The sequence below is a fragment of the Nothobranchius furzeri genome, chromosome 1, assembly GCF_043380555.1.
Source record: "Nothobranchius furzeri strain GRZ-AD chromosome 1, NfurGRZ-RIMD1, whole genome shotgun sequence".
Lineage (NCBI taxonomy): Eukaryota > Metazoa > Chordata > Actinopteri > Cyprinodontiformes > Nothobranchiidae > Nothobranchius > Nothobranchius furzeri.
In genome coordinates, this window is record NC_091741.1 from 39,666,877 (window position 1) to 39,691,284 (window position 24,408).

At 43.0% G+C, this 24,408-nt stretch overlaps 1 protein-coding gene across 2 annotated transcripts; it reads right to left on the bottom strand.

The window, feature by feature from the left end:
- Positions 1-439: 439 nt before the first annotated feature.
- On the bottom strand, positions 440-23,052 carry igf1 (insulin-like growth factor 1). Of its 2 annotated transcripts, none has more exons than XM_015961332.3 (5): positions 22,848-23,052; positions 21,628-21,787; positions 4,232-4,485; positions 3,965-4,000; positions 440-643 (listed from the first exon to the last, which is right to left on the bottom strand). In XM_015961332.3, the coding sequence occupies exons 1-5, from the start codon at positions 22,893-22,895 to the stop codon at positions 584-586; spliced, it is 558 nt and encodes a 185-aa protein (XP_015816818.1). In that variant the 5' UTR covers positions 22,896-23,052; the 3' UTR covers positions 440-583. The 2 variants fall into 2 exon arrangements, with proteins under 2 accessions (XP_015816818.1, XP_015816830.1); XM_015961344.3 differs by lacking the exon at positions 22,848-23,052 and adding an exon at positions 22,365-22,464.
- Between the last annotated feature and the right edge of the window lie 1,356 nt (positions 23,053-24,408).

Genomic DNA, 24,408 nt, shown 5'->3' on the forward strand with positions numbered 1-24,408 from the left:
ACCACATGGTTTTTGTCCTTAAAATAAACAGAATATCCACAGTAATGCATGGTGCATAAATACAAATTCTGAAGATAAAATGTCACAAGGGGAGGACTGCTATGTGTGACCCAGTTTCACCAGGAGTAAAAAGGGCTCACCTCAACAAAGTGCAGCGGATAAGATGGACCACTCATTCCCAACTTCAGCTTGCTGCTCTCTGATTGGCTGATACCCAGATAAGTTCTCACCTTTCCTGGAGTTGGGGTGGTGGTGTTGCAGCTCAAACATGGAGGCCTAATGAGCTCTTGCACATGTCTCAGCAGCTAAACTAGTTTTGTACATTAACAAATAATAATAATAATAATCCTTCCCAATATGGATTGGTGCAGTGTACAAATTAATCACAAGTTCTACCTCCCCCCACCCCATCACACCTTTAAAACACCACTTAGCTCTAACGTTTCTACCATTTCAGGAGCTTCTAAGCCGTTGTTTACATCCTTTTGTTTAGTTAAATGGTGAACAGTTCCACAGGGTACCAGGTAAGGCCACTCCCATCTCTCCTCCCAAGCTGCAGGGCGTTTGTCCATTCGCTGCTTCCCTACATTCGATACGTTTTGCCCCCGGCGCTGCCTCTACTTGAGTTTTTCTGATGCACCTCCTGCAAATAAACGTGAAAAACGTGTGATTTTATAAATGAAACAGATACACTGAGGCAAACAAGCCTGTATTTATATAGAGCCTTCTAGAAAGGCGCTGCACAACAAAACGATCGTTGGACCCAAATGAAACAAAGATGAAAAGGACAATAGCATTAAAGTGCTAACAGCTGTTGATGAATTTCTTTTAGAGACTTAGTAAAAGAATGAGAAAGCAGTCCATTATTAAATCAAAAGGGTTTCATTTCAATATTGCAATATCGAAATGAGGAGACAGTCAGACAGGCTCTTCCCAAAGCAGCCTCAGGAGTGAGTCCTATATATCCCTATATATATAGAGTGATATATAGGGGATATATAAAGGGCAGAACAAAGGAAGGTCCTGCAGTGTTATTGGTAGGGGTGATCTGGACCCATATCTTGGGGTCGTGCTTACAAGAAACGGGGGTGTAAACGATGCTTCTCCTGCCCTTTGAAGCAGAACCCTCAGGAAACTGTAGCTAAACAAAAACACTTTTATGGTGGTCATAAAACCAACTTCTCTGTCCCCACTTGAAGTTTGTACGGGTCAAATAAATAAGACAAATCCGATTTATCCATTACACAGCTCAGCCTGCATTAGGTCTGAGCAATAGGAATAACCTAAAGCATCTTATTTGTTTATTACTTTAACCATTTAATGTCCATGCCATGAAAAAACACCCAAAAACTTTTTTAAATTAATTTGAGTTCAATAGGGCAATAATAATAATAATAATATAATTTCTTCTTGTTAAAAGGGAGTTTTCCTTCAACTTCTTCTTCTTCAGCTTTAGGCCAAGCTACCAGAGTCCCAATAAGAAAAACACCGTTTGAAGTCACCACACCGTACCATAGTTTATTTATATGGCACGTTTAAAACGCAGCATGGGAGCTGCCCAAAGTGCTGCACAGGCTAAAACAAAACGCGACCATTCTAAGAAACTCAAACAGAAGATAAGAATACCGATCAAAAGCAGATAAAACATGATGAATACTAAGAACACATTAAAACAACGACACAATAAAACACTAAAACGAGTCACTGTCTAAAAGCCAAATCGTAAAAGTGGGTCTTTAAACGAGATGTAAAAACCACCAGTGATCGAGTCTGCCGAACTCCAGTGGGCAACGAGTTCCACAGCTTTGGGGCAGCGTGCACAAATGCTCGTTCACCCCGCGATTCGTATTGTATTGTCACGAACAACAAAAGACTTTTGGACCTAGTAAAAGGTGACTGGTGTTCAGCGCTCTCTCGTTTTCTCTGGCAACCTGGGTTTCCAGTTTCAGCAGAAGCGTTTCAGGGAAGTTACACGAAGGGAGGGGTGAGTGTTCCACGGCCGTGTTTGACCTAGCTTGTTCTGTAGATTTGCTACAGCAGCTTTGAATTTGACTCTCTGAATTGCAAGGCCCAATCCCAATACTCACACTGCAAAGTGCAAAGTGCACTTGGAGTAAGTGCGCAGCAAGGCTTCGAGTGCATGGTACACAAGTCTGCACATAATTGCCGAACTGAGACAGGCAGCATTGTGTAATCAATCACAACGCATGCCGGGATGCAGGTCGCTGTGATACTTTAAAAAAAACTTTTATTAACAACTTTCAAACAAACAACCAACCAGTTATTTGAAAGAAATTTAAATTCATTGCTGCTTTGTCTAAAACATTCAGAGCGTCAACTAATTGTCCTAAAACGAACTAATGCCATTAGGAGCTTGAGCCTTTTCTCTCACAGCAATGGATTGTGGGTTATGTGGACTTGGGTGAAGTGCGGATCTAGGGTGTAAAAGGAGCGCGATCAACTTTCGCACTTGAGAATCGGGACACACTACGCACTCGCACCCCTGTTTGGGATTGCGTAATTGAAGGGCACAAGGGTGGAAGTGCGAGTATTGGGATTGGGCCACAGTCTTCCTCCACCTGCCATGTCTGACTTGTAGGCGTGTTTCCATTGTCGGACCTTCAGAGTAATTTCTGGGAGGGGGAATTTGAGCAGGAGATACGATGTCCCGGTCCTCTCAGCTGTTGTGTCTCATACAAATTGAGCCCCTTCAGGACTTTTCAGACTTCCGCATATCGCAACTTTTTCGGCAGTGAGTGATGTCACTGATCAGACTGATCATAAGCATTCACAGTAACTTTAAAAGTTTTATTCTGTCAAAGTACAGAAATTTAATCCATATCGGATAACTGGGAGAGCTGCTGTGTGAGCCCGTTCAGCTGGTCCGGTAAAGTGGAGACACACGCATCCCGGGAAGTTCTGGTAAAATTACCCTGGAGTTCTCATAGGGGAAACACACCTTACGAGTAAAAAAGGGATCATGGCAGTCTCAAGACTTGGGCCTTGGCTAGGGTGGACTGTGAGGTCCTGTACAGAAAAAGAAAAAGAGCCTCTGGACTGAAGGCCAGTCAAATCTGGAACAGTCCCTCACTCCCAATAAAGGGGTGCTCCGCATTACAAGTTTTCAAAAGCTAAATCAGACATTGGCTGAAAGCAAATCAGTCAAGTAACCATTAACCTTTGAGATTATGAAATGTAAAATGTGTGTCTGTGATGTGTTCCTTTTGAATTTACTGTCCTGTTCGGTCCTGTAATGTTTTTGTGAGACATGTCTAGGGAATGTGGAAGTGACTTAGCATTCGTGCTGTAATCCGTCAGATTTAAGTGTACTTTAAGTGTCCGTAGGAATTCATTAACGTAATCCCTATCAAATAAATAAATTAATTAATGTAAACATGCTCTACCAAAAGACCAAATTTAGGCAAAAGCATTCAGCTGCTATGTCTATCAACGCTAACTTCTATCATGCACCCTCCTGCACATGGCGTAAAACTTGAATGCTGTTCCTGGGATAAAAAACATTAATGATCCAAAACTGAAACCAACTACAGATTGTGCAAATCTGACAATAGCAACCGAATTGAACAAAATATGCTTTGTTTCTGACAAGCTTTAAATGCTTTAATCGCTCCTCGTTGGTCAGGGCGTTGACCCCAGATTTGTTTGAACTAAAATCCAACGGATGTCTTTATGATTTTGGACACTGGATAATCGCCTTTGGACTCTTTGCTCTTACATACTTGAGACGTGCAATGATTTTTCAATTAGGATCATTCTGGACTTGAGTTTTTTGAGGGGGATTCTGAGTTAAGATCATTGCTATAGATTCAGGCTCTGTCATGAAGATTTTTGGCATGAGGGCATCAGTCTTTCATTGTTGGCAACTCAAAGCAGAAACAGCAAGTATTAATGCGTTAAAAAGGTTAATCATCAGTTAAAAAGAGCACAGTAATTCGACCCATACCTTGAAGGATGAATGACTATGCCCAGATGAAGGTCTCTGTGGGAGGAAAACGAAGTAACTTAGATTAGATTTATTACTTTCTGGCTCCACAATTATAAACGTGAACTTGCTGAACCCTTAAAACATCCGTCTATGTTAGTATAACTCAGCAAAATTACTGGAAAAGGTCCTTAAAAGACATAAAAAGCTTTGCGTTTGGTATTTTGCAAAAATACAAATCAATAACACAAATCCCGTTCTCTATGGAACAAAGTTAGATAAGCTCACCTTCTTGTTTTTTGTCCTGTCAGGCTGCTGTGCTGGCCTGCGCTCTGTGCCCTTGTCCGCTCTGTGTCCCAGGTTACTGACCTTAGTGGTTCTGGGCATGTCTGTGTGGCGCTGTGCACGCACAGAGCGAGCCGCCTTGGTCTTGGCCGGGGCACAGTACATCTCGAGGCGCCGCAGCTCGCAGCTTTGGAAGCAGCACTCGTCCACGATGCCGCGCGACCGCCTGGTACTCGGGCCATACCCTGTTGGTTTATCTATGTGAGAAGAACAGAAAAAAGACGTCAGTTGGGTTACATCCTCAGCTGATTCATAATTAACCCACCACTTTACATCTACTGATTAACTCTCGGATTTTACTCACAATTACATGTGTTGTTGTTCTTTTTGATTGTTTTTATGACCCAAGTGACTATTTCTGCTTGTGTTGTTTTAATAAGTGCAGCGCTTTGGTCGGTTGTAATGCCGTGTTAAAAGCACTCTATAAATAAAGTGGTAAAACAAACACAAGGAAAACAAAGTCTTCATCCATTTCAAAGACACTGAGCTGAAATTTGACCACAGCCAGATCTTTTAGTAATGCTTCCTTTTACAGTCCTCTAATTACTAAATACTTACATGGTAATTACATAGTAAGTAAAAGTGTAATATTGTGTAATTAAAGTGTGTAATTGTATTAAAGTGTAATTATTGTGTAAAGCAGTATTTACTGCGAATGATTAACACAAATAAAAACTAGAATTGAACCTGAGTGACATGGTAATGACTGTTTCATAACTCAGAAACAATAACTTACTATGTAATTACCATGCAAGCACTTAGTAATTAGGGGACTGTAACAGGAAGTGTTACCGATCTTTTTTATTGAAACTTTGCTATCAACCCTCTTATAAAATATTATCACAGTTCCAGATCAAACCACTTCTGCCCTTAAAGGAGCCATTACCTGAAATTTTCACTTTTCCACATGAAAAAGTGTATATAATCACTTCCTAATTATTTTTCACTGGCCGGAAAGTCGATATTTAACATTGGATTTATTTTTTTTACTCTTGGCTTCTTCAACCCGCCCACGTGCACCCCAAAATGAGACCTTCAGTTTTGGCCTTACTGTCGTCACAAAGACAGGATGTACAGCTCAATATGTGAACAGCGCAGAGCAATGCCTCTAAAGGGAGCCTAAGTTACTTCCGCATCACGGGTCCCTGGAAGAACGAAAAAATGAATGTAAGTCTATGGGGCTAAAAACGCTATTTTCTAATTCCGCTTGTTTTGTTACATGGATTTCATATATGATGTCCGTGAATTTTAAAGACGCATTTTGATACCAAGAACGCAGTTATTTTCGAACAGGGGGGGACGATATTCTACGTTTTGTGTAAAAATAAGTCCAGAACTACAAATGCTCTTCACGAAAGTGAGGTCATCGAACCAGACACGGCGAAAACTGAGGGAAAAATGGCTCTAAGTTCAGCAAACTTCCCACAGGAGGAAAGAACCACCATAAAACTGGTCATGTGGTAAGTAGCAGCTACGCTAGGGGGGAGGAGATTATGTGGTGATGTCACATATGCGGCGTGCTGATTTCCAGTTTGTAGTCATGCTAATTACGAACTTTTACAAGCTGATACATCTCAAAGTACGTGACTGGTATGGTCGAAACCCCCATCATTACTTTTCATTTAAATTACAGTACAACGTGTACGATCCACGGCGTAAGGCAAAGCGGATTAGAAAATAACGTTTTTAGCTCCGTTGGCTTGCATTCATTTTTTCGTTCTTCGGGGGACCCATGGTGCGGAAGTGACTTAGGCTCCCTATAGCTCGCACTGCCCTGCTTCCAGAAATGACGACCAAAATAGACATTACTGAAACTTTCATTTTGGAACTAGTTGTCATTGAAAATATAGTAATAATAGTTTGTATTTCAAAATACCACATTTTGATCGGACTAACGTAATTCAGCTGTCATCAAGCATCCACATGTTTGCTGGGTTTAACACCATTTTTGGTGATAGAAATATTTTCAGTGAAAAATTGTTAAAGGGATAGCTCAACTAGTAAGACACCTGACTTACACGTGGAGGACTCGGTTGCATTATCAAATTGCTATTTGGAGGTTTTTTTCCATGATCTTTTTTTTACAGTATAAGACGCCCAAAATGAGACGCACAGGAAGACATTGAATTCACGGCCAGAAAAGACGTAATTTTGGAACAGTTTTTCAACCATGGCGGGATACGTCACTTGGAATCATAGTATGTCCAAGGAAGGGGTCTTTCTTGCTGCGCCAAGTTCACGGTTTCTTTACAAAACAACCCAAAACAAGCTTTCTGTTGGTGGCGGTGACAGGAAAACAGTCTGCACTTAGCAAGGGAAGACATCGGTTTGCTGCTAAATCTGATCAGTCGTAGATGAGCCCTTCTAGCAAGCAAAGGCAAAAAAGACGGGATCTTCCTTGGACATCCTACGATTCCAAATACGCATCGAGCACAGGGTCAGAAAAGCACTTTTTAATTCAATTTTCCAAAATAAATTATTTTTATGACCTAAAAGACTATAATATAATGTAGATATCCATGGTAGTAGCAGGTGATGACTCCTTTGAAGCATCAAGATGGAGTATCAGGATTAGTGCCTTCACCTGTAGCTCCTCCACCAGAGGGCAATATTTTTCTGGATTTTTCCATTCAAGGCCCAGTTAACACAGCAGAGCAATCTAAATTTATCAGGTATTCCTGCCATGCACATGTGGTGTGGTGAGAGCATGGACATAGTTTTGGTGGGGGGACATGTCCCATAAGCTCATCTATTGGCTCTGCTGATACTTGCTAATGTGTGATTGGCTGTTCTTGCCGCCTGTGTAGTTGACAGTTCTGCATTCCTGACATTGCATAAAAGAGCCTCTAGGCTGTAGTTTTATACATATTTTTTGTTACTGTAAAGACCCCGGTCCTTATGCCAGTTGCCCCCCCCCCCCCCCCAACCCCCACCCCCACCCACACACACAAACACACTTCTCAAGTCCAAACTACGTCCATGGGTGAGAGCATTCTGGTCTGCTCAGAAGGATGTCGGGACCAAAGCAGCAAGATCAAATCTGTTAGAATTTTTTCGTCAGATTTTTGAGAATTTCATGTCGAATGTGTTTAACCAATCGAAAAGCGAGGCAACAGAAGCGCGCTGCACGCTCCTCTCCTGTTAGGTTTGTTTACTTAAAGTCACATTCGATCTCATGAGATTGCTCGTCTGACTGGGAGTGGGACCAAAACTGTTACATCAGTGATTTTACAGGTGCTGGCCAGTAAATTAGAATATCATCAAAAGGTTGAAAATATTTCAGTAATTCCATTCAAAACGTGAAACTTGTACATTATATTCATGCAATGCACACAGACCAATGTATTTCCGATGTTTATTACGTTTAATTTTGATATTTATAGGTGACAACCAATGAAAACATCAAATCTGGTATCTCAGAAAATTAGAATATTCTAAAGGCCAATGAAAAAATGTTTGTTTCTCTAATGTTGGCCAACTGAAAAGAATGAACATGAAAAGAATGTGCATGTATAGCACTCAATACTTAGTCGGGGCTCCTTTTGCCTCAATAACTGCAGTAATGCGGCGTGGCATGGACTCGATCAGTCTGTGGCACTGCTCAGGTGTTATGAGAGCCCAGGTTGCTCTGATAGTCGTCTTCAGCTCCTCTGCATTGTTGGGTCTAGCGTATTGCATCCTCCGCTTCACAATACCCCATAGATTTTCTATGGGGTTAAGGTCAGGCGAGTTTGCTGGCCAATCAAGGACAGGGATACCATGGTCCTTGAACCAGGTGCTGGTGGTTTTGGCACTGTGTGCAGGTGCCAAGTCCTGTTGAAAGGTGAAGTCTGCATCCCCATAAAGTTGGTCAGCAGCAGGAAGCATGAAGTGCTCTAAAACTTCCTGGTAGACGGCTGCATTGACCCTGGACCTCAGGAAACAGAGTGGGCCAACACCGGCAGATGACATGGCACCCCACACCATCACTGACGGTGGAAACTTTACACTGGACCTCATGCAACGTGGATTCTGTGCTTCTCCGCTCTTCCTCCAGACTCTGGGTCCTTGATTTCCAAAGGAAATGCAGAACTTGCTTTCATCAGAAAACATAACTTTGGACCACTCAGCATCAGTCCAGTCCTTTTTGTCCTTGGCCCAGGCGAGACGCTTCTTGCGCTGTTTCTTGTTCAAGAGTGGCTTGACACACGGAATGCGACACCTGAATCCCATGTCTTTCATGAGTCTCCTCGTGGTGGTTCTTGAAGCGCTGACTCCAGCTGCAGTCCACTCTTTGTGGATCTCCCCCACATTTTTGAATGGGTTTGTCGTCACAATTCTCTGCAGGGTGCGGTTATCCCTAGAGCTTGTACACTTTTTTCTACCACATTTTTTTCCGTCCCTTCGCCTGTCTGTTAATGTGCTTGGACACAGAGCTCTGCGAACAGCCAGCTTCTTTAGCAATCACCTTTTGTGTCTTGCCCTCCTTGTGCAAGGTGTCAATGATTGTCTTTTGGACAGCTGTTAAGTCAGAAGTCTTCCCCATGATTGTGGTGCCTTCAAAACAAGACTGAGGGACCTTTTAAAGGCCTTTGCAGGTGTTTTGAGTAAATCAGCTGATTAGAGTGGCAGCAGGTGTCTTCTATATTCAGCCTTTTCAGAATATTCTAATTTTTTGAGATACCAAATTTGGAGTTTTCATTAGTTGTCACTTATGAATATCAAATTTAAATGTAATGAACATTGGAAATACATTGGTCTGTGTGCATTGCATGAATATAATGTACAAGTTTCACGTTTTGAATGGAATTACTGAAATATTTTCAACCTTTTGATGATATTCTAATTTACTGGCCAGCACCTGTATATCTCGGTGTGTGTGGTCTCTAGTGGTGTGACAATCTTCCTGTAATTTAAAGATCCTGCCGTGTGAACCGGGCCTAATACTGACAGCGTATTATACTGCACACAGTGGACCTACGTTGGCAGCTGCTTTTCTGTTAAAAACTCAGGAGAAGTTATCTAAATGTCTCGCTGTGTTATTCTGGCTCAGTGATCTCTAACTGCGAGTCCCCGCGAGTCTCCCGAGTCCGATCCACCTGCAGAAACATGCCGGCCTCGAAGCTCCTTCACATATTCATCTGCCAGAACCCCCACCCCAGAAGACCCATTCAGAGAACACACTGAAAAAATGTGGAAATGGTTGCAGTTAAAATTTATAAGGCCATTTGGAGGTGACACTCAGCTCAAAGATGGTGGCTTTGGAAGAAACGCTCCGCTCGCAGGTACCCGCTCATGCTGAAACAGCACAAAGCCAGTGAAGAGATGGGCTTTTCCCTGTTACAAAATGAAATAATAATAATTTAATATGGCATTTACAAGGAGGAAATGCCTTTCCCTCTCAGAGTTAATAGCTCTTGGCTCCGAGGTCTGCCAGTACTGACAAAGTGCATTAACTCCTGCTCTGCATCCGCCTCGTTCTGACATTGTTGCTTTGGAACTGGGAGCAACTTTCATTCAGAAACAGAAGCATCTTTCTCCTTAGACTCCCCCCCAGTAGAGCGGGTTTGGTAATGGAAATGTGAATGAGTCACAGAAAAGAAAAGCTTTTAAGTCGCACATCTTGATAAAAATTCACCGTGCAGCTGAATTATTTAGAAATCCAGGAACGGCGTCTACCCAGATTGCCTTTATTTCTGCCTTTTATTTGTTAAAATCACACGTGCACGAGGAGTTTGCCAGGTATTTTGCACTTTTTTCTAGGAATTTCTTCCCTCTGAGCAAACAGATGGCTGATGGGAGCAACCTTGGCTGTTACAGTAACATCTGATGTCAAGACATTAAGGAATATAAAGTTAAATCCAAGCTGATGATTACATAAAGGCCATTAAAAGCCAAAAAAAAGGGGGTGGGGGGGGAGGTCTGTGCCTCCTTTTCCTGGCCTGATTTCCAATCGCTTCTAAAACAAGCTTTACAAATTAACGTCGGCTTTCATTCCAAAAATAGTTTGCCACCCTACTGCACAAACAGCTGGAAGGGGACAAGAAATCAGCCGGTGCCGGTGGTAGCGTAGGATAATCAGCTGGCCCAGGTCTGGGAAAAGCATGTGAATAATAATCAGCTCTGAAAGCTTTGCTTTTAAAGGCTTTAGTGCCATCAATAATTGCAAACATCCCTCATGAACTAATAACAAATCCCTCATAAACAACTGGAATGGGCCGGTCTGGTATGTGTCACCTCATAGCTTTAAACCGGCACTCTGTGACAACACCAGTAAGATTGGTGTGGAACAGTAGTCAGAGATTTGAAGGTGTAAGCTTAAATTAACTTCTCATGAAAGGCCCAGATGTCCTTAACCAAATTCGTGCTGTTCTCCTCTGATTCAGGGATGGGAAATATGCTGCTGCCCTGCGGTGGACTGGCTCTCTGTCCAGGGTGTATCCCGCCTGACTGCCCGTTGACCGCTGGAGATAGGCACCAGCCCCCTCGCGACCCTGCGTTGACAAAAGCGGGTTCCGAAAATGGATGGATGGATGGAAATATGCTGCCGTGGGTGATGTAAGGAAGATGTATAATTCAGTCCGGTTGGAAGACAGAGAGATGCATCTTCATAGATTTCTGTGGCGAGAATCAGAGGAGGAAAATCTTGGAGAATATGCAGTCACAAGAGTAAACATCAGGGACAAGCCAGCAGGGTGCATTGCCCAATTAGCAATGCGCGAAACTGCAAAACTCCCAGCTTTTGCTCATTTGAATGAGGAGCAGGATGTTCTTCAGTATGACAGCTATGTTGATATATTCTCACTTCACACAATAGCCTTGACCAACTTAGAAGATGCAGATATCCCAGAACGACTCAAGGCAGGAGAGGTTTTAAAGAAAATAATTCCTTTATTAAAGGGACTTTACGGACTTTTGAATTTTTATGCTCGCGATTGCTCCCTCAGGCCAAAAGCGTAACGGCAGCTTCAATAGTAGGCTCGTGCATGCTGTACGTGCACACTCTAACGAAAATAACAGCTGAGACGGTCCCATGTGTGTGTGTGTGTGTGTGTGTGTGTGGCCCGGAGGACAGAGGACAGGAGAACGTGCAGCTAATTAATTAAATAATGTGGTTCTGTACCTTTCTCTTCAGCACAGCCGACAAAGGTTTATGATGGGTCAGTCCTCCTGCATGCTCAGATCATTCCCTTCCCTTGCTTGAAAAATTGTTCCAAAATGAAAGTTGAACCCACATCTTTTTTATCTGTGAATTCAATGCCGTTCGGCGAGTCTCAAATAAAAATTTGGGCATCTTACTGTAAAAAAAAATCATTAATGTAAAAAAGAAACTCTAAATGAACTATGTTCACATCCAGAATCAAACCCTGGTCTTCTGCATGAGAGTCCAGCATCTTACAAGGTGAGCTACACTCTAGTAACATTCCTAGTATCTAACTTTTATATCCTTGATGACAGCTGAGACAACGTCAAACCAAAGAACGGTTCGGAGCAAAAATGGCTGTTTTGTTGCTAATTTGCAGGAAACATCTAGAAGAAAGTTCTACAGAAAGTAGCTAAGGGTCCTCAGAAATGTAGCTAGCTTTGTCACTAGGCGTTAGGAACAGCGACAAAGTGGCACTGCCTCTCTCTCTGCTGCTAAAGCTACTGATAGCAAACGCTACGGGCGATGCCTGAGCGTGAACGTGCATGAAGCAGCCTGCTCGACCCGAGCATCTCTCTTTTTCTGTGATTTTACAGAAAAACAGGCAATCACAGTAAAAATGCCAGGGCTCATTCTACAGGACCAGGGCATTGCAGGAGAATGTATGAAGAAGACATTTATTATTCCTATACATGTTTTGGCTGTCAAACTTCCATAATGCCCCTTTAAGGAGGATGTGCAAAAATCAACGGCACAAAACTAAGATTAACTTTCAAAAACAAACAGAAAACTCGAAAAACAAACAAAACTCACACATGAACAAAGAGTCAAAAAATACTTGAGAAGGGAACGAACAACGTAGACAATATGACAACGAACCAACAACACTGAGGGACAAGACAGGGCTTTAAAACAAAGAGGGAGGCAATCAGGGGAACAGGTGACAGGTGTGAGGAGTGAGGTCTGGAGGGAAGACAGGTGCCATTAACATAACTAAATGGGAGGAAGAACTAAAGCAGGGGGGAGATAAACCATAATCTCAAAAGTGCTAAATAACTAAACTTAAAGACTAAGGGCAAAAAGATAAACAACTAATGACTAGCAGGGTGAGGAGGACTATTACTAACCACGAACTATAAGGGAGTGACTAGGAGGAGACATGAGGGAAGCCTAAAGAGAGCTGAGGAACACAAGAAGACACATGAGGAGAACCCGAGGAAGAACAAAAGGGGGCTGGGGGCCAAGGGGACACAGAACATGACAGAAGGAGGACCTGGAGCCGCTGAAGGTGAAAGAAATAAAAATAAAATCATCTGAAACAAACGGAGAAGATGTTTTTTGTTGGTTTCACCCTGCAGGATTTTAGAGGTTTCATGCCTCCATCTAAATAGGATAGATTATCCAGAGTTATCTCTGTAGTTATGCTGCTATAGGCTTAGACTGCTGGAGGATACACTGACCACTTTTCACACTCGACTACTTTCTTCTACAATCTGCTCTTTAACTGTATTATTTTCTGCTATTTCAGCTGTTAACTTTATTTTCTCTGTAAGTGTTTTTCTCCCCAGAAGAAGCTACAATGATGTTCTGCTGAGCTGTGGTGGCCTCATGGAGGGGGCCATCGTCTAGCACACTGCTGCTAACCACTTAAACATTCTCCCTCTCCTGATAATAACTTTTTGCTTTCCTTGACGTTGGATGTGCCACTACTAGTTTACCCGTTTAATTATAGATCAACTAGGATAAATACAATAAAGTTTATCTCTCACCAAATAGAATATTTACTAAGACATCACAATATAACTATAGACACATTACTTTGTCTTTGTGTGTGTGTGTGTGTGTGTGTGTGTGTGTGTGTGTGTGTGTGTGTGTGTGTGTGTGTGTGTGTGTGTGTGTGTGTGTGTGTGTGTGTGTGTGTGTGTGTGTGTGTCTGCTCTGTCTTCTCGATCCCCAGTGAGTCGTGGTGGATGGCTGCTTATACTGAGCCAGGATTCTCTGGAGGTTTCTTCCTGTTAAAAGGGAGTTTTCCTCTCCACTGTCGCTTTATGCTTGCTTAGTATGAGGATTGCTGTATAGTCACTGACACTAGTCAGTGACTTGATGCCATTTGCTGGGTTCCTTATATGGAAAAAATTATTTCTGATTGGCTTAATGAACTGACCTGAATTGGAATGTTTATTATGTGAAGTGCCATGAGACGACTCTTGTCGTGATTTCGCGCTATATAAATAAAATTGAATTGAATTGAATTGCACTTTTTGCGAGTCTTTACTTCTATTCTTATTGTTCTTATTATTCAGTGAATGTGCTGCCTTGTATATTCACGCATCTGCTATAATATACCTGACTTTAACAGATGCAGTTACATTCTTAGCAAGTTTCTGCTGTAGAAACTTTTAAGACTAATTTGTAAAATCAAGACCTGCAAACAAGCGAGAACGGACGTAAAAAGTCCTAAACCTCAAAAATCAAAGGCAACATCATTCACACAGTATGTTTTTATCTCTTTGATTGCTTGTTTGTTTTCAGATTTTAAAGCATTCAGTGATGCCCAAACTTCTTTGATACGTGAATAAAATAACTGGTAATGATAGTTTTGGGCAGCCCTACATATGTCACGGATTTGAATAATGAAATGGGCATGCCGTCAAGTTTAATGCCAACTGTGATCAAAGTCCACCAATCTCTAAATTAATCATCTTCCGTCTGTTTGCATTTTACCCCAAATATTCACTGAGTTTTTAGGAAAGTTTCCAAACTTTTGTTTCGTTAGGAATCGAGACAGTTTCTGACAAATGCTCATTAAGTTACTTCATCTGTGTCACTTAGTCTTATTTTTTTGTTAAAATATTGAAAACTTTGCGAAGATGATTCATTATCTGAACCATAAAATACAATAAGAGGATATAACAAGAATAAATGACGGCAACTGAAGCGCCTGTGGGGATAATCCGTGTTTTTCTTGACAGATTAAAGGGTTTCAAAGGTGAAATACTGTTAAGTCCCAAAATATCCTCAAATCCCATCAGCTTCACCTGATGTTCAGGTCTGAATGTGGGGACGCCTGCATGTCCTTTTCATCAGATGTGTCTTTGTCCTGCTCAGCAGACATTCATGAATGGGTCAGAGATTTCCAGATCAGGTCTTGAGAAAAACGACACCTTTCTAGTGGTGATGGAGCAGACGCAGGAGGCCTTTCTTTAGATGCTTCCGTCTCATGTTGGAGCTCAGTGGTGGGGGTGTCCTGATCATCCTGTAATCCACATAATCCCCTGCTGCTGAGGGACGAGGCCTATCCGTGCGCGTGTGAGTAAAAGTGTGTGCGCGTCTGCTCGTGCTGACGTACTTTTCCGTCATTCTGTCCAGCTCAAGCAACTCAGTAATGGCAACAGGGCCAAATGCTGAGGATTAGAGCTCATTTATGGCTGCTGAAAGTATTCTTCTCACCCTGTTTTCTTAATCTTCAGAAATTTTTGTAATAACCCAAAGTAAGTCAGAGAATGACTGGTTAGCTGATCCTGTGATGCATGGGAGGTTGTGCATAATTCATTCTGATGAAATACACATTGATGTTCCAAGCTAAATTTGGAAATCCTAAATAATTTAGCAAGACCTAAAGTTGACTGACGCCATGGAGATGCCTGGTGTTTAAAGGAGCAGTTTTAAGATTTTATTCTGGAGCATTTTTCACCTCATTGCTTGAAATGCTCTTGACACACTGATGGAAGCTTTTGAAGTTCAGGAAAATCCTTTGGAAAAAGTCTTTCTCCATCTTCACTTAGTGTTCTAAAAATGCACCAAAAGGAGGCGTAGCCTGGCGGGCCGAGAGGGCGGCACTGCGGCAGTGGCTGACAGCACCCCCGCCATCTGAGGTGGTTCGGACTGTGTTCTGAAAGTTTCGACCGGTTGTTTGTGGGGTTTTCACTGAGCTGCTGTCATTTTGAAATTAAAGGTGCAATTTGTAAAAGTTCTACAATAAAATAATCACAACATTCTAATGTCTCAATCTTGTTGGAAGGAAGGTTAACAGATTTCATTCGCAGCCATTTTTTCCCCGTTTTTATTTCGTTTAATGCAGGGTTACTCAAATGTAATGGTCCGAGGGCCACTCAACAAAATGACCTGTAAGCGCAAGGTCCGGTCCGGTCTGTGATGGAACAGCACTGCACACCTGCGCTGCCCCTAGCCCTCCAGCTTGTCTGACAGACGGGGGTGGGGGTGCATGCCCGGTTCGGGGCCAGGTCCGCCTATTGAGTATCGCAGCTTTAACTAAAACTAACAGCAAGACTACAAGCAACCCCACTTCCTGTAACGTTGGAGAGAAGCTACCATAATAAGTGTGGTAAGCACTCTGTACCGTAAAACCTGGGGCACAGCGTCGCGCCTGAGATTTAGAGAAGTCAAGTGGTGACACAGGACGCGGCGCGCCGCTGAGCGCTTCTTGGAAAGTTGCGCCGTGTGCCCACTAGGGATGGGTACCTTTGACATTTGATTCGATTCGGTACTAATTCCCGGTACCTAGGAATCGATACCGGTACTTAACGGTACCAATTTTCGATACTTTTGAGTGTTTAATATTTTAATTATCTTTTATAATTAAACATATTTTTCTCAATGTATAACCATATTTGATAAATATCACGATAAATAACATACAACTGTTTGTATTTTAACATCGTCCTTGTAGTTTTATAAGCTGATAATTAAACTGAAGCAAACATCTTTACTGTGAACTAAATTTAGTGTGTGTCTTCATTCCTTTTGCCGTCCTTTTTCATTTGATTTTTCCTACTGGGAAGTTAGAATTTCGAGGAGAAAGCGAACGCACCATTAGCTGATAACAATGGTGGCAATGGAAGCTAATTTATCAAGCTAACGTTATCTTAAACAGTTTATTTAGCTGCTGGAGCAGATTAAAACGATGATGCCTCACACTTTGATCGTTGTCGCTGGTTTCATCTTCACCCAATCACCCGTCGCATTTAGTAAAGTGGACCCAAGCTTTAGCGTGCGTTCTTTCTACCATGCTGCTCTGTTTACAACTCGCTCGCAGCCACCGACGACATAATGCTCTTGCGCATGCGCAGCTGTCTAGGCAAGTTCTCGTTATGAAGGACGGGTACTGAAACGAGGCACCATTTCAAATGACGTGAATCGGTGCTCAGTCGGTACTGTGAAATTCGATCGGTACCTTAAAAAGTACTGAATTCGGTACCCATCGCTAGTGCCCACTCTCATTAACTATAATGGCTTCTATTTAAAATGACGGCAAGGCCCATCCGTCCCAGGCCCCAGACTTCAGAGTATGAGTAGAGAATAATATTTTTGCTGAAAATAATGGACTGTAGTAACCACATTTGACCGTAGGATGTTATTCTTACAAATTGCACCTTTAAAGATAAACAAAGAAAGCTAAACACTGTTTTTCACGATAAAAACACTTCATTAGCTAGCATACTAAATTGTTGTACGGTTATGCAGGAGTGCAATGTTAGGAAATGTAGCAGAAAAGGTGCTAACAATGGTTGAAAATGTAAAACTCAACCCTTAGACCACTTGCTGTCAGCATGCTTAAGGTGGATAGGTATGAAAAAAGAGAAAACCCAATGAGCACAGAAAGCTCACTGTTGTTGCAACACCGTTTCTGGACACATTATCAATCAGGGGGCTGCCAAGTTCAACATGGCCAGGGGAGAAGTTCAGGGAAAGGAGCATGCTTCCTCCAGCCAAGTCGTGTCCTGAAGAAGACGGGATCCAGAATTTTTCACTCAGCCGCATAAGAGGACAGTTTCAGAGAAAAAAAGGGAATGAAAAAGGTGGTGAGGATATGAGAGAGAAACTAAGACAGCGAAAAAGCAGATTTTCCAAGGAGCAGCACCATGCCGCTCAAACCGCATTGTTTCAGATAAAGGATGAAGTGTTCATGCAATTTGCTTCATTTCTGCAGCAGAAAACGAAGCATTAATGGATGCAGTGTGTTTGGTGATAGCTCAGTGAAAAATGCAGGCAAGACACGTACATACACGCCCTCAACCCACCAAACGTTCTGCTCCTGCTTCAGAAGTGGCTTCATTCACCACTTTCACAATCCCAGCTGTGAACAAGGCCATGCCACCTTAAAGAGCAAGTCACCCCCAACCAGATTCTTACTCAACTCCCACTTCCTGTTTGATAAATGCAACAAATGCTGTAGCCTAGCAGTCCGAGAGGGTGGAGCCGCTAACAAACACACACACAAACACAGGCTCACAATGACATTGTGACATCATATGGTACCACCTAACGTTCTAGGGCACTTCTTAGCCAATAGCGATGGCAGATTTAAATTCAAATGCAGTGCAGAGTTTTTACCTGACAACGGCACAACACTGACAGTTTTAGGCAGAAAATTCAAATTTTAACTAAAATGCACTAAAGAGCAAAACTATTGACTACACGTGTCTGCAGCACGATTAGACACACATTTATAGTTTATCAGAAAAAAGGTTGATTTGGGGGTGACTTGCTCTTTAAATCCATGAATAGTGGAACAAGTTTGGGATGCAAGTAAACTATAAAGAAACCGAGAACTTGATTTAAGGGGCACTGATGTACATGCTCGGCTTGGGTTTTCTTATATATATTAAAAATAATGAACATTATGGCGCTGGATCCTGGCAAACACACGCGGCAGCAGGAAAGTGCACAACACAGATGGGTGTGTGCAAAAGTCATGGAGATAAAAGCTGGAATGGTGGTGATGGCGTGTTAGTCATTTATTTATGCATTAATTTTTGACTGTATTGTTCAGTTTTTTATTGATGTGACATCTAAAACTGGCACCAAAAAAATGTTTCATTGGTAAACAACAGCAACAAATTATTTTCAGTTGTTTTAAAGTTCTCATGTATGAATGAAACTCAAGGTGAAGGACTGAAGAAAGTTCCTTCAGTTCAGCTGAAAGCACTGCTGCCAACACGTCAAAACAAACTCGTTAAAGTAGATTAATCTATCATTACGATTCATCTGATTTAACGCAATTAAACCACCTGCTGCGCAGAAAGACTCGAGGTGCCTGTAATGTCTCTGCTGTTTCATTTCGGCCAGCTTGTCCAAGTAGAGTTACCATCACATGTGCAAAAGGCAGCAGAACCAATCGAGCCACTGTGGACTATGCTAAACAGCAAATTGGACCACTTGATGGGAAATGTGAGTAATTGAAAAAGAACATAACAGTCAACCTTGAGTTGGAAAAGGGTAGAATGTCTTCTCCGGGTCAGGGACGAGGTCCTGCCCCAAGTGGAGGAGTTTTAAGTATCTCGGGATATTGTTCATAAGGGAGGGAAAGCTGGAGATCGACAGGCGGATTGGTGCTACGTCTGCAGTGATGCGGGCGTTGTACCGGTCTGTTGTGGTGAAGCGAGAGCTGAGCCGGAAGGCAAAGCTCTCGATTTACCGGTCGATCTACGTTCCTACCCTCACCTATGGTCATGAGCTTACAGTGACCGAAAGAATGAGATCGCATATGCAAGCGGCTGAAATTAGTTTTCTCCGCAGGGTGGCTGGGTTCTCCCTTAGAGATAGGTTGTGAAGCTGGGTCATCTGGGAGGGGCTCGGAGTAGATTCGCTGCTCCTCCACATCGAGAGGAGCCAGTTGAGATGGCTCAGGCGTCTGGTCAGGATGCCTCCCTGGTGAGGTTTTCCTGGTACGTCCAACTGGTAGGAGAACTAAAGGTAGACCCAGGACACGCTGGAGAGAGGCTGGCCAGGGAACGCCTTGGGATTCCCCCGGAGGAGCTGGTCCAAGTGGCTGCAGAGAGGGAAGCCTGGGCCTTCCTGCTTATGCTACTGCCCCCGTGACCCGACCCCAGATAAGAGGCCGAAAATGGATGGATGGATGGACATAACAGTCAACCAACAAACACTCTTATGCACTTTGAGCAGGTGGGAATTTTCTTTTAACCGAAGAATTAATGCGAAGCATTCATTAGTCGGGGATGCTGCTTGCAACAAAGTACTCTCATGGAGCATGGGGGCCTCAGTAAGCCTACCTGACGGCTACTACGGTCTAATAAAAAAAGGATTAACAGCTTTTGAATGTCTTGCTGGACACACAACTTTAACCTCGACACACCTTTTTTTCTGCTGAGTGGTACTAATTTGCTGTCGTATCTTTGTGCCTGATGTGCTTCTGACAGAAATTCATTTAAAGCTTATGCAAGGAGAACAACTGAAAAGATCCTTTTCCTCGAGTCCCGTCTGGCTGTAAAGCACTCAGAGCTGATGTCTGAGCGCCAAAAAAAAGGGACACACAAAAATAGAAGAGAAGCAAGATGTCACAGCGCCAAACAACATGAGGATATTTAACGTTGGGCCAGGGCTTAGGTCACGTCTCCATTGTTTATCTGACCAGTACAGAAAGTAACTGTCACAATTTTTGCTGAAAAGCACAGGGTATAATTAACTCATGGTGCATTTAGCCCAAGGTAATGTGTCAGAAACACCCTTTACTTGTTAAATGTGAGTACCTGTGTGCGTACACATGCGTGTGTATGTAAGGTTTCTCTAGGAGTGTCCAATAGTCGGCGTGAGTGGCCACAGACCTGCCTCCCAAGCCCTGTCCAAGATGGAGGTCCAAGCCCCAGACATCCAGAGCTTCCTGGAGTGTGGATTCCCCCACCCCCATAGCTAACCAGCAGCCATGACAGAGGCCCAGATGATTAGTTGTTTATTTCTGTAACAAACAGGAGCCTCAGTGGCATGTGGACCTGAGGTTGCAGGTTCCAACCCACGCTCTGCTGCTGCTTTCACAAATGCAACTGACTTACAAATGTGGCGTTATTTAAGAGGAAACAAACAAGCTTTCCAACAAGAAGAATCATTACAGAAAAAATAAAGTTTATATTAGGAAGCAGGAACGAGGTGAAGGAATTTGTCACTTTCATCCATGAAACAGGGCTTAATCTGACATGTTGGATGTTATTTTAATTGATATTGAACATTTCTGCTTTACTTTAGTTTCCCTTTGCTTTAACTTCCTGTTTGGGTAAATTTAGACATCCTCATGTTTGGGTACTACAGCTACCTTTGGTCTTTGGACCTGAATCCCAGACAAGATCCAACCGAGTGTATGAATTGTTTTGACACACGTGTCTCGGAGGCATTTTTTATTTTTTGTAATGTCAATAAAAACACGTCCCTCTGCTGTGTTATTTTTGGGTTTCAGAGGCTTTTGATTCGCTTCAGAATACAGTAGCTGTTAGTTTTGTGTTTTCTCTGCCGCGCCGCAGCTGTGACTCAAACTTCTGGCCCTCGAGCTTCCATCAGTCAACAGGTTCTCAAAAGTGTGTGTTTTCAAACGGTTCAGTTTAAGGTGAACGCAATCAATTACTGGAAAAGAGAAGAACTGAAAATGTGTTATAGATGTTGATCTCACCAAGAAATGCTATATCTTCTTCTTCTTTTCGGTTTGAAACTGGCAGCTGACAAAGTCGACCACATGTGGAAAATCTTTCATAACTTTGGGACGGAACCAAACCATTTATAATGGGTTGTTAGGTCGAAACTACATGAGTCAGAGGGACAATCAGTAAAAGGGCTCTTTGTGAGGGATGTGATCGTGGACATTTGGAGCAATTTAGACTAATTTCTGGATAGAAGCCAAAGACATTTGAATGATGAGATTATAAACTTGATCTCAGCAGCTTTATGCCTGCCTCTAATGTACAGAACGCTGCTTGTGTTCACGAGGAACACAGCGGAATACTAGGCTCCATAAATCCTGCGCCGCTCTGGGCTGTGCCCTGGCCCTTAATGGAAAAAAATTGGCGATTTAAATCCTAAATTCTCAGTCTTTGGGGGTTTTCTTTGGGTAGTTTTTCCTCCTCTGATGGAAAATAGAACAAAACTTCACAGCAACTTTCAGTTTCTACCCCTCCCTTTTCTATCCGATTGTCGGCCAAATTCCACTTAAAGCCATTTTCTCCGTAGGAAAAGTTGCTAAATGCCACCAAGCATCGCCTAACTCCTTCCAGACTGAGCCAAGCGGTGAGATTGGAGAATTAAAGCAAACAGAATAAAGTTAAAGATGTAGAAGAAGGAGGAAACATTAATGCAGTGAAAGTCAAGACAAGATGCCAAACTGGCTGCTCTTTTATTTATGAGCCTCCTGGAGGTGGAGAGCTCTGGGACACATGCAGCCAGCCCTTATGAATAAATAAAAAGGTGCACTTACTGAAATAAAAGCCCCTCTCTCCGCAGACAAACTGCAGCGTGTCGACCAGCTCCGCCCCGCACAGGGTCTCGGGTCCCGCCCCTGTTGCCGTCGGAGTCAGGGTGAGGACACACAGCAGTAGTGAGAGGGTGTGGCTACAGGAGATACAGCACATCGCACCCTACGCACAGAGAGAGAGAAAGAGAGAGGGGGCAGAGCTTTAACATGTTCACTGCTGGAGGCAGAGCATCACCGGAGGCGAGCAGCCACAGGCGCAAAACCTCTGACTGGCAAGTTTTGGATGCGCAAAATAAAGAGGCAGTTGGCAAACTTTAAACAGGATGAGGAAAGTTGGAGGAAATGTGTTAAATTTTAGCTTACACTTATGTGAAAGTTGGTCAAACTGTGGAGGCTGAGCAGCAGTGATGCTCTGGAGCGCGTAACCGAGCGGAGCGCGTCCAAATAATAGACTATAAAACACACACCTTCTCCAGCCAAACAGTGAGTTAAAGCAACCCACATCATCCATTCACCCGTCTAATACATTAATAATAAACTGTTCGGCGTTTGCTTTAGCCCAAACCCAACTGTCAGTGCGCTATTACGCACCAAAGTGCTCCAAAATTAGAGAAAAAAAGGCACCAAGGGAGGTTTCCGATCCAAAATGTGAGATGGAATAGAGCGGTTCCGCCAAGGCCAGCGGAGAGGCGCTCCTGGGCCAAATGTAGATGATAAAGAGAATAAACACAGGACGTTACCATCCACATCTCAGCCACACAGCCGCGCTTCAGCTCTCCTCTCCCTCAACATCCTCAACCACCAGGTCCGGTGATTTAGCTTTTCATAACGCAGACTCAGCAGTAATTACTGCGAAAGTTTCAGAGCTGCATCAAGGTTTTCTGCTGCAAAAAAGAGCGCAGGACGCACAGAGGCGCACAAAATCTCCAAATCCATCCGTGCGGGTGAAAGTAATGCACGATTCACGCAAAGCCTCCAAAAATAAACAATAAAGCCAATTAAAAGAAAATGGGAACATTTGTCAGAAAATACCGATTAAAACATACAAGAAAAATGATCAGAAATGCATCATTGTCGTGCGTGCAAACGGCAGCAAAACTGAACCAAATCGTTGTAAATTCCATTGGATGGTTCCAGGTTAACTTGGATGCTCAGTGCGCGCAGTGAGCAAGTGGAGCGCCGAGGTGGAAATCTATAGTGCCAAAGGAAATCAGGTAAGTTACCTTGAGGACATCACATAAATGCCACTGTGAGGACTGAGCGCTAGACATCCCCGCGGGTCCCCGCAAGACAAAGCCCGGAGAAAATGAGCAACTTGTTTGAAGTCATTAAAAATCGGGGAAGAGGATGAGATGCGGGCAATGTCACATCTCAATATTCCGACTTTGTTCCATTGCGCAGGCTCGTTTTGGAGAAGTGAGATTTAGCGAACAGGAGACGGATTTAGAGAGAAAATCCCTCACATTTATCTACATTACACAGACATTTTCAACAGGAAACAGCTGGGGCAGCATTTGCCTCCTCCTCGTTCTAAGTTATTCATTAAGGATTTTGGGCACATATTCAAATAACGTCATTTCTGTGTTTTTTTTCTCCGAACGGGGGTGGAATTTAGATCTCTGAGGTTTGGTTAGCAGTTTCATATCAGCGTGCCCCTCCCGCCGCAGCAGCACCTCACAGACAGCATTTTATACCCTAAAGCTCCTGAGTGAGAAGCTCGGACCGAGCTAGAGGTGATAATGTGACTCTTGGTGGTTTTGCGTAATTTGGCTCCGCGTAATTCAACAGCGAAAAGTCTCCAAAGGCTGATCTGATTAAAATAAACTATTAATAACAAATTTCCACTCAGTCACCACGGTGCCTCTGACGCGATGCGCCAATAAAAGCAAAGCGAGTAAGGCTAAATGCATGTGAGATGGAGAGAATATGGAAAAATGGGACATTTGGTGCAATAAGGAGCACACACCCGCTGAGAAGTCTTTAAACTTTGTGCCACTGCAGGATTTGCAGCTTTCTACACACTTTCAACACGATTTATGCCTAAATTTTGTATTTTCTCTGGAGTTTTAGTCATTTTATGGTTATAATAAACTACAAATATGAGATTTAATGATACGATAAACCTGAAAGCTCCCATTTTCGTGCCTCATCCAAATAAAGGTTTTAATAAAGGACCGTGAACCCTAGGAGACTATAGACCACAACAGTTAATCTTTTTGATGCACTCTGTTTTCTCCCAAATAAAATAATTAATCTTCTCAACCCATTTTGAAACTCAAGTAAAGTTGAGGGTTCAATATGAGGGGTGAGGCTTTTTCCAGAGTCACAGGAAATCATCTGAGGGACCATAAACTGATTAAAGAGCAAGTCACCCCCTACCAGAGTCTTACCCCACTCCCACTTCATGCTGTTTCCTGGCAGACCGAGAAGGCAGAACCGCTAACAAACAAACACACACACACACACACACACACACACACACACACACACACACACACACACACACAGGGTGTTACGTGATCGCCGTGGAAGCCACGGTCACGTGATGCAAGTCTGTTCCATTTAACCGTTTTCTTTTGCCAAGGAAGGACAGTGTCCTCGTAAGCAAGGCGCCTGGCCTCGCAGGACATCGCCTCGCAAGGCGCCTTGACATTGAGAAACACCCACAGGCTCACAACGACATTGTGACATCATAATCTACTAGCTAACATCACAGTGTACCTCTTAGCCACTAGCGGTGGCAGATTTAAATTCAAATTCAGTGCAGAGTTTTTACCTGACAAT

Bases quoted from the DNA above. Each gene is read 5' to 3' on its own strand.
- igf1 (XM_015961332.3), bottom strand. From the start codon at position 22,895: ATGTCTAGCGCTCAGTCCTCACAGTGGCATTTATGTGATGTCCTCAAG. The intron at 21,788-22,847 runs GTAACTTACCTG...CTCTGTGCGTAG, and splicing joins ATTTATGTGATGTCCTCAAG to GGTGCGATGTGCTGTATCTC. The intron at 4,486-21,627 runs GTAAGTGCACCT...CTTCTCACATAG, and splicing joins AGAGAGGGGCTTTTATTTCA to ATAAACCAACAGGGTATGGC.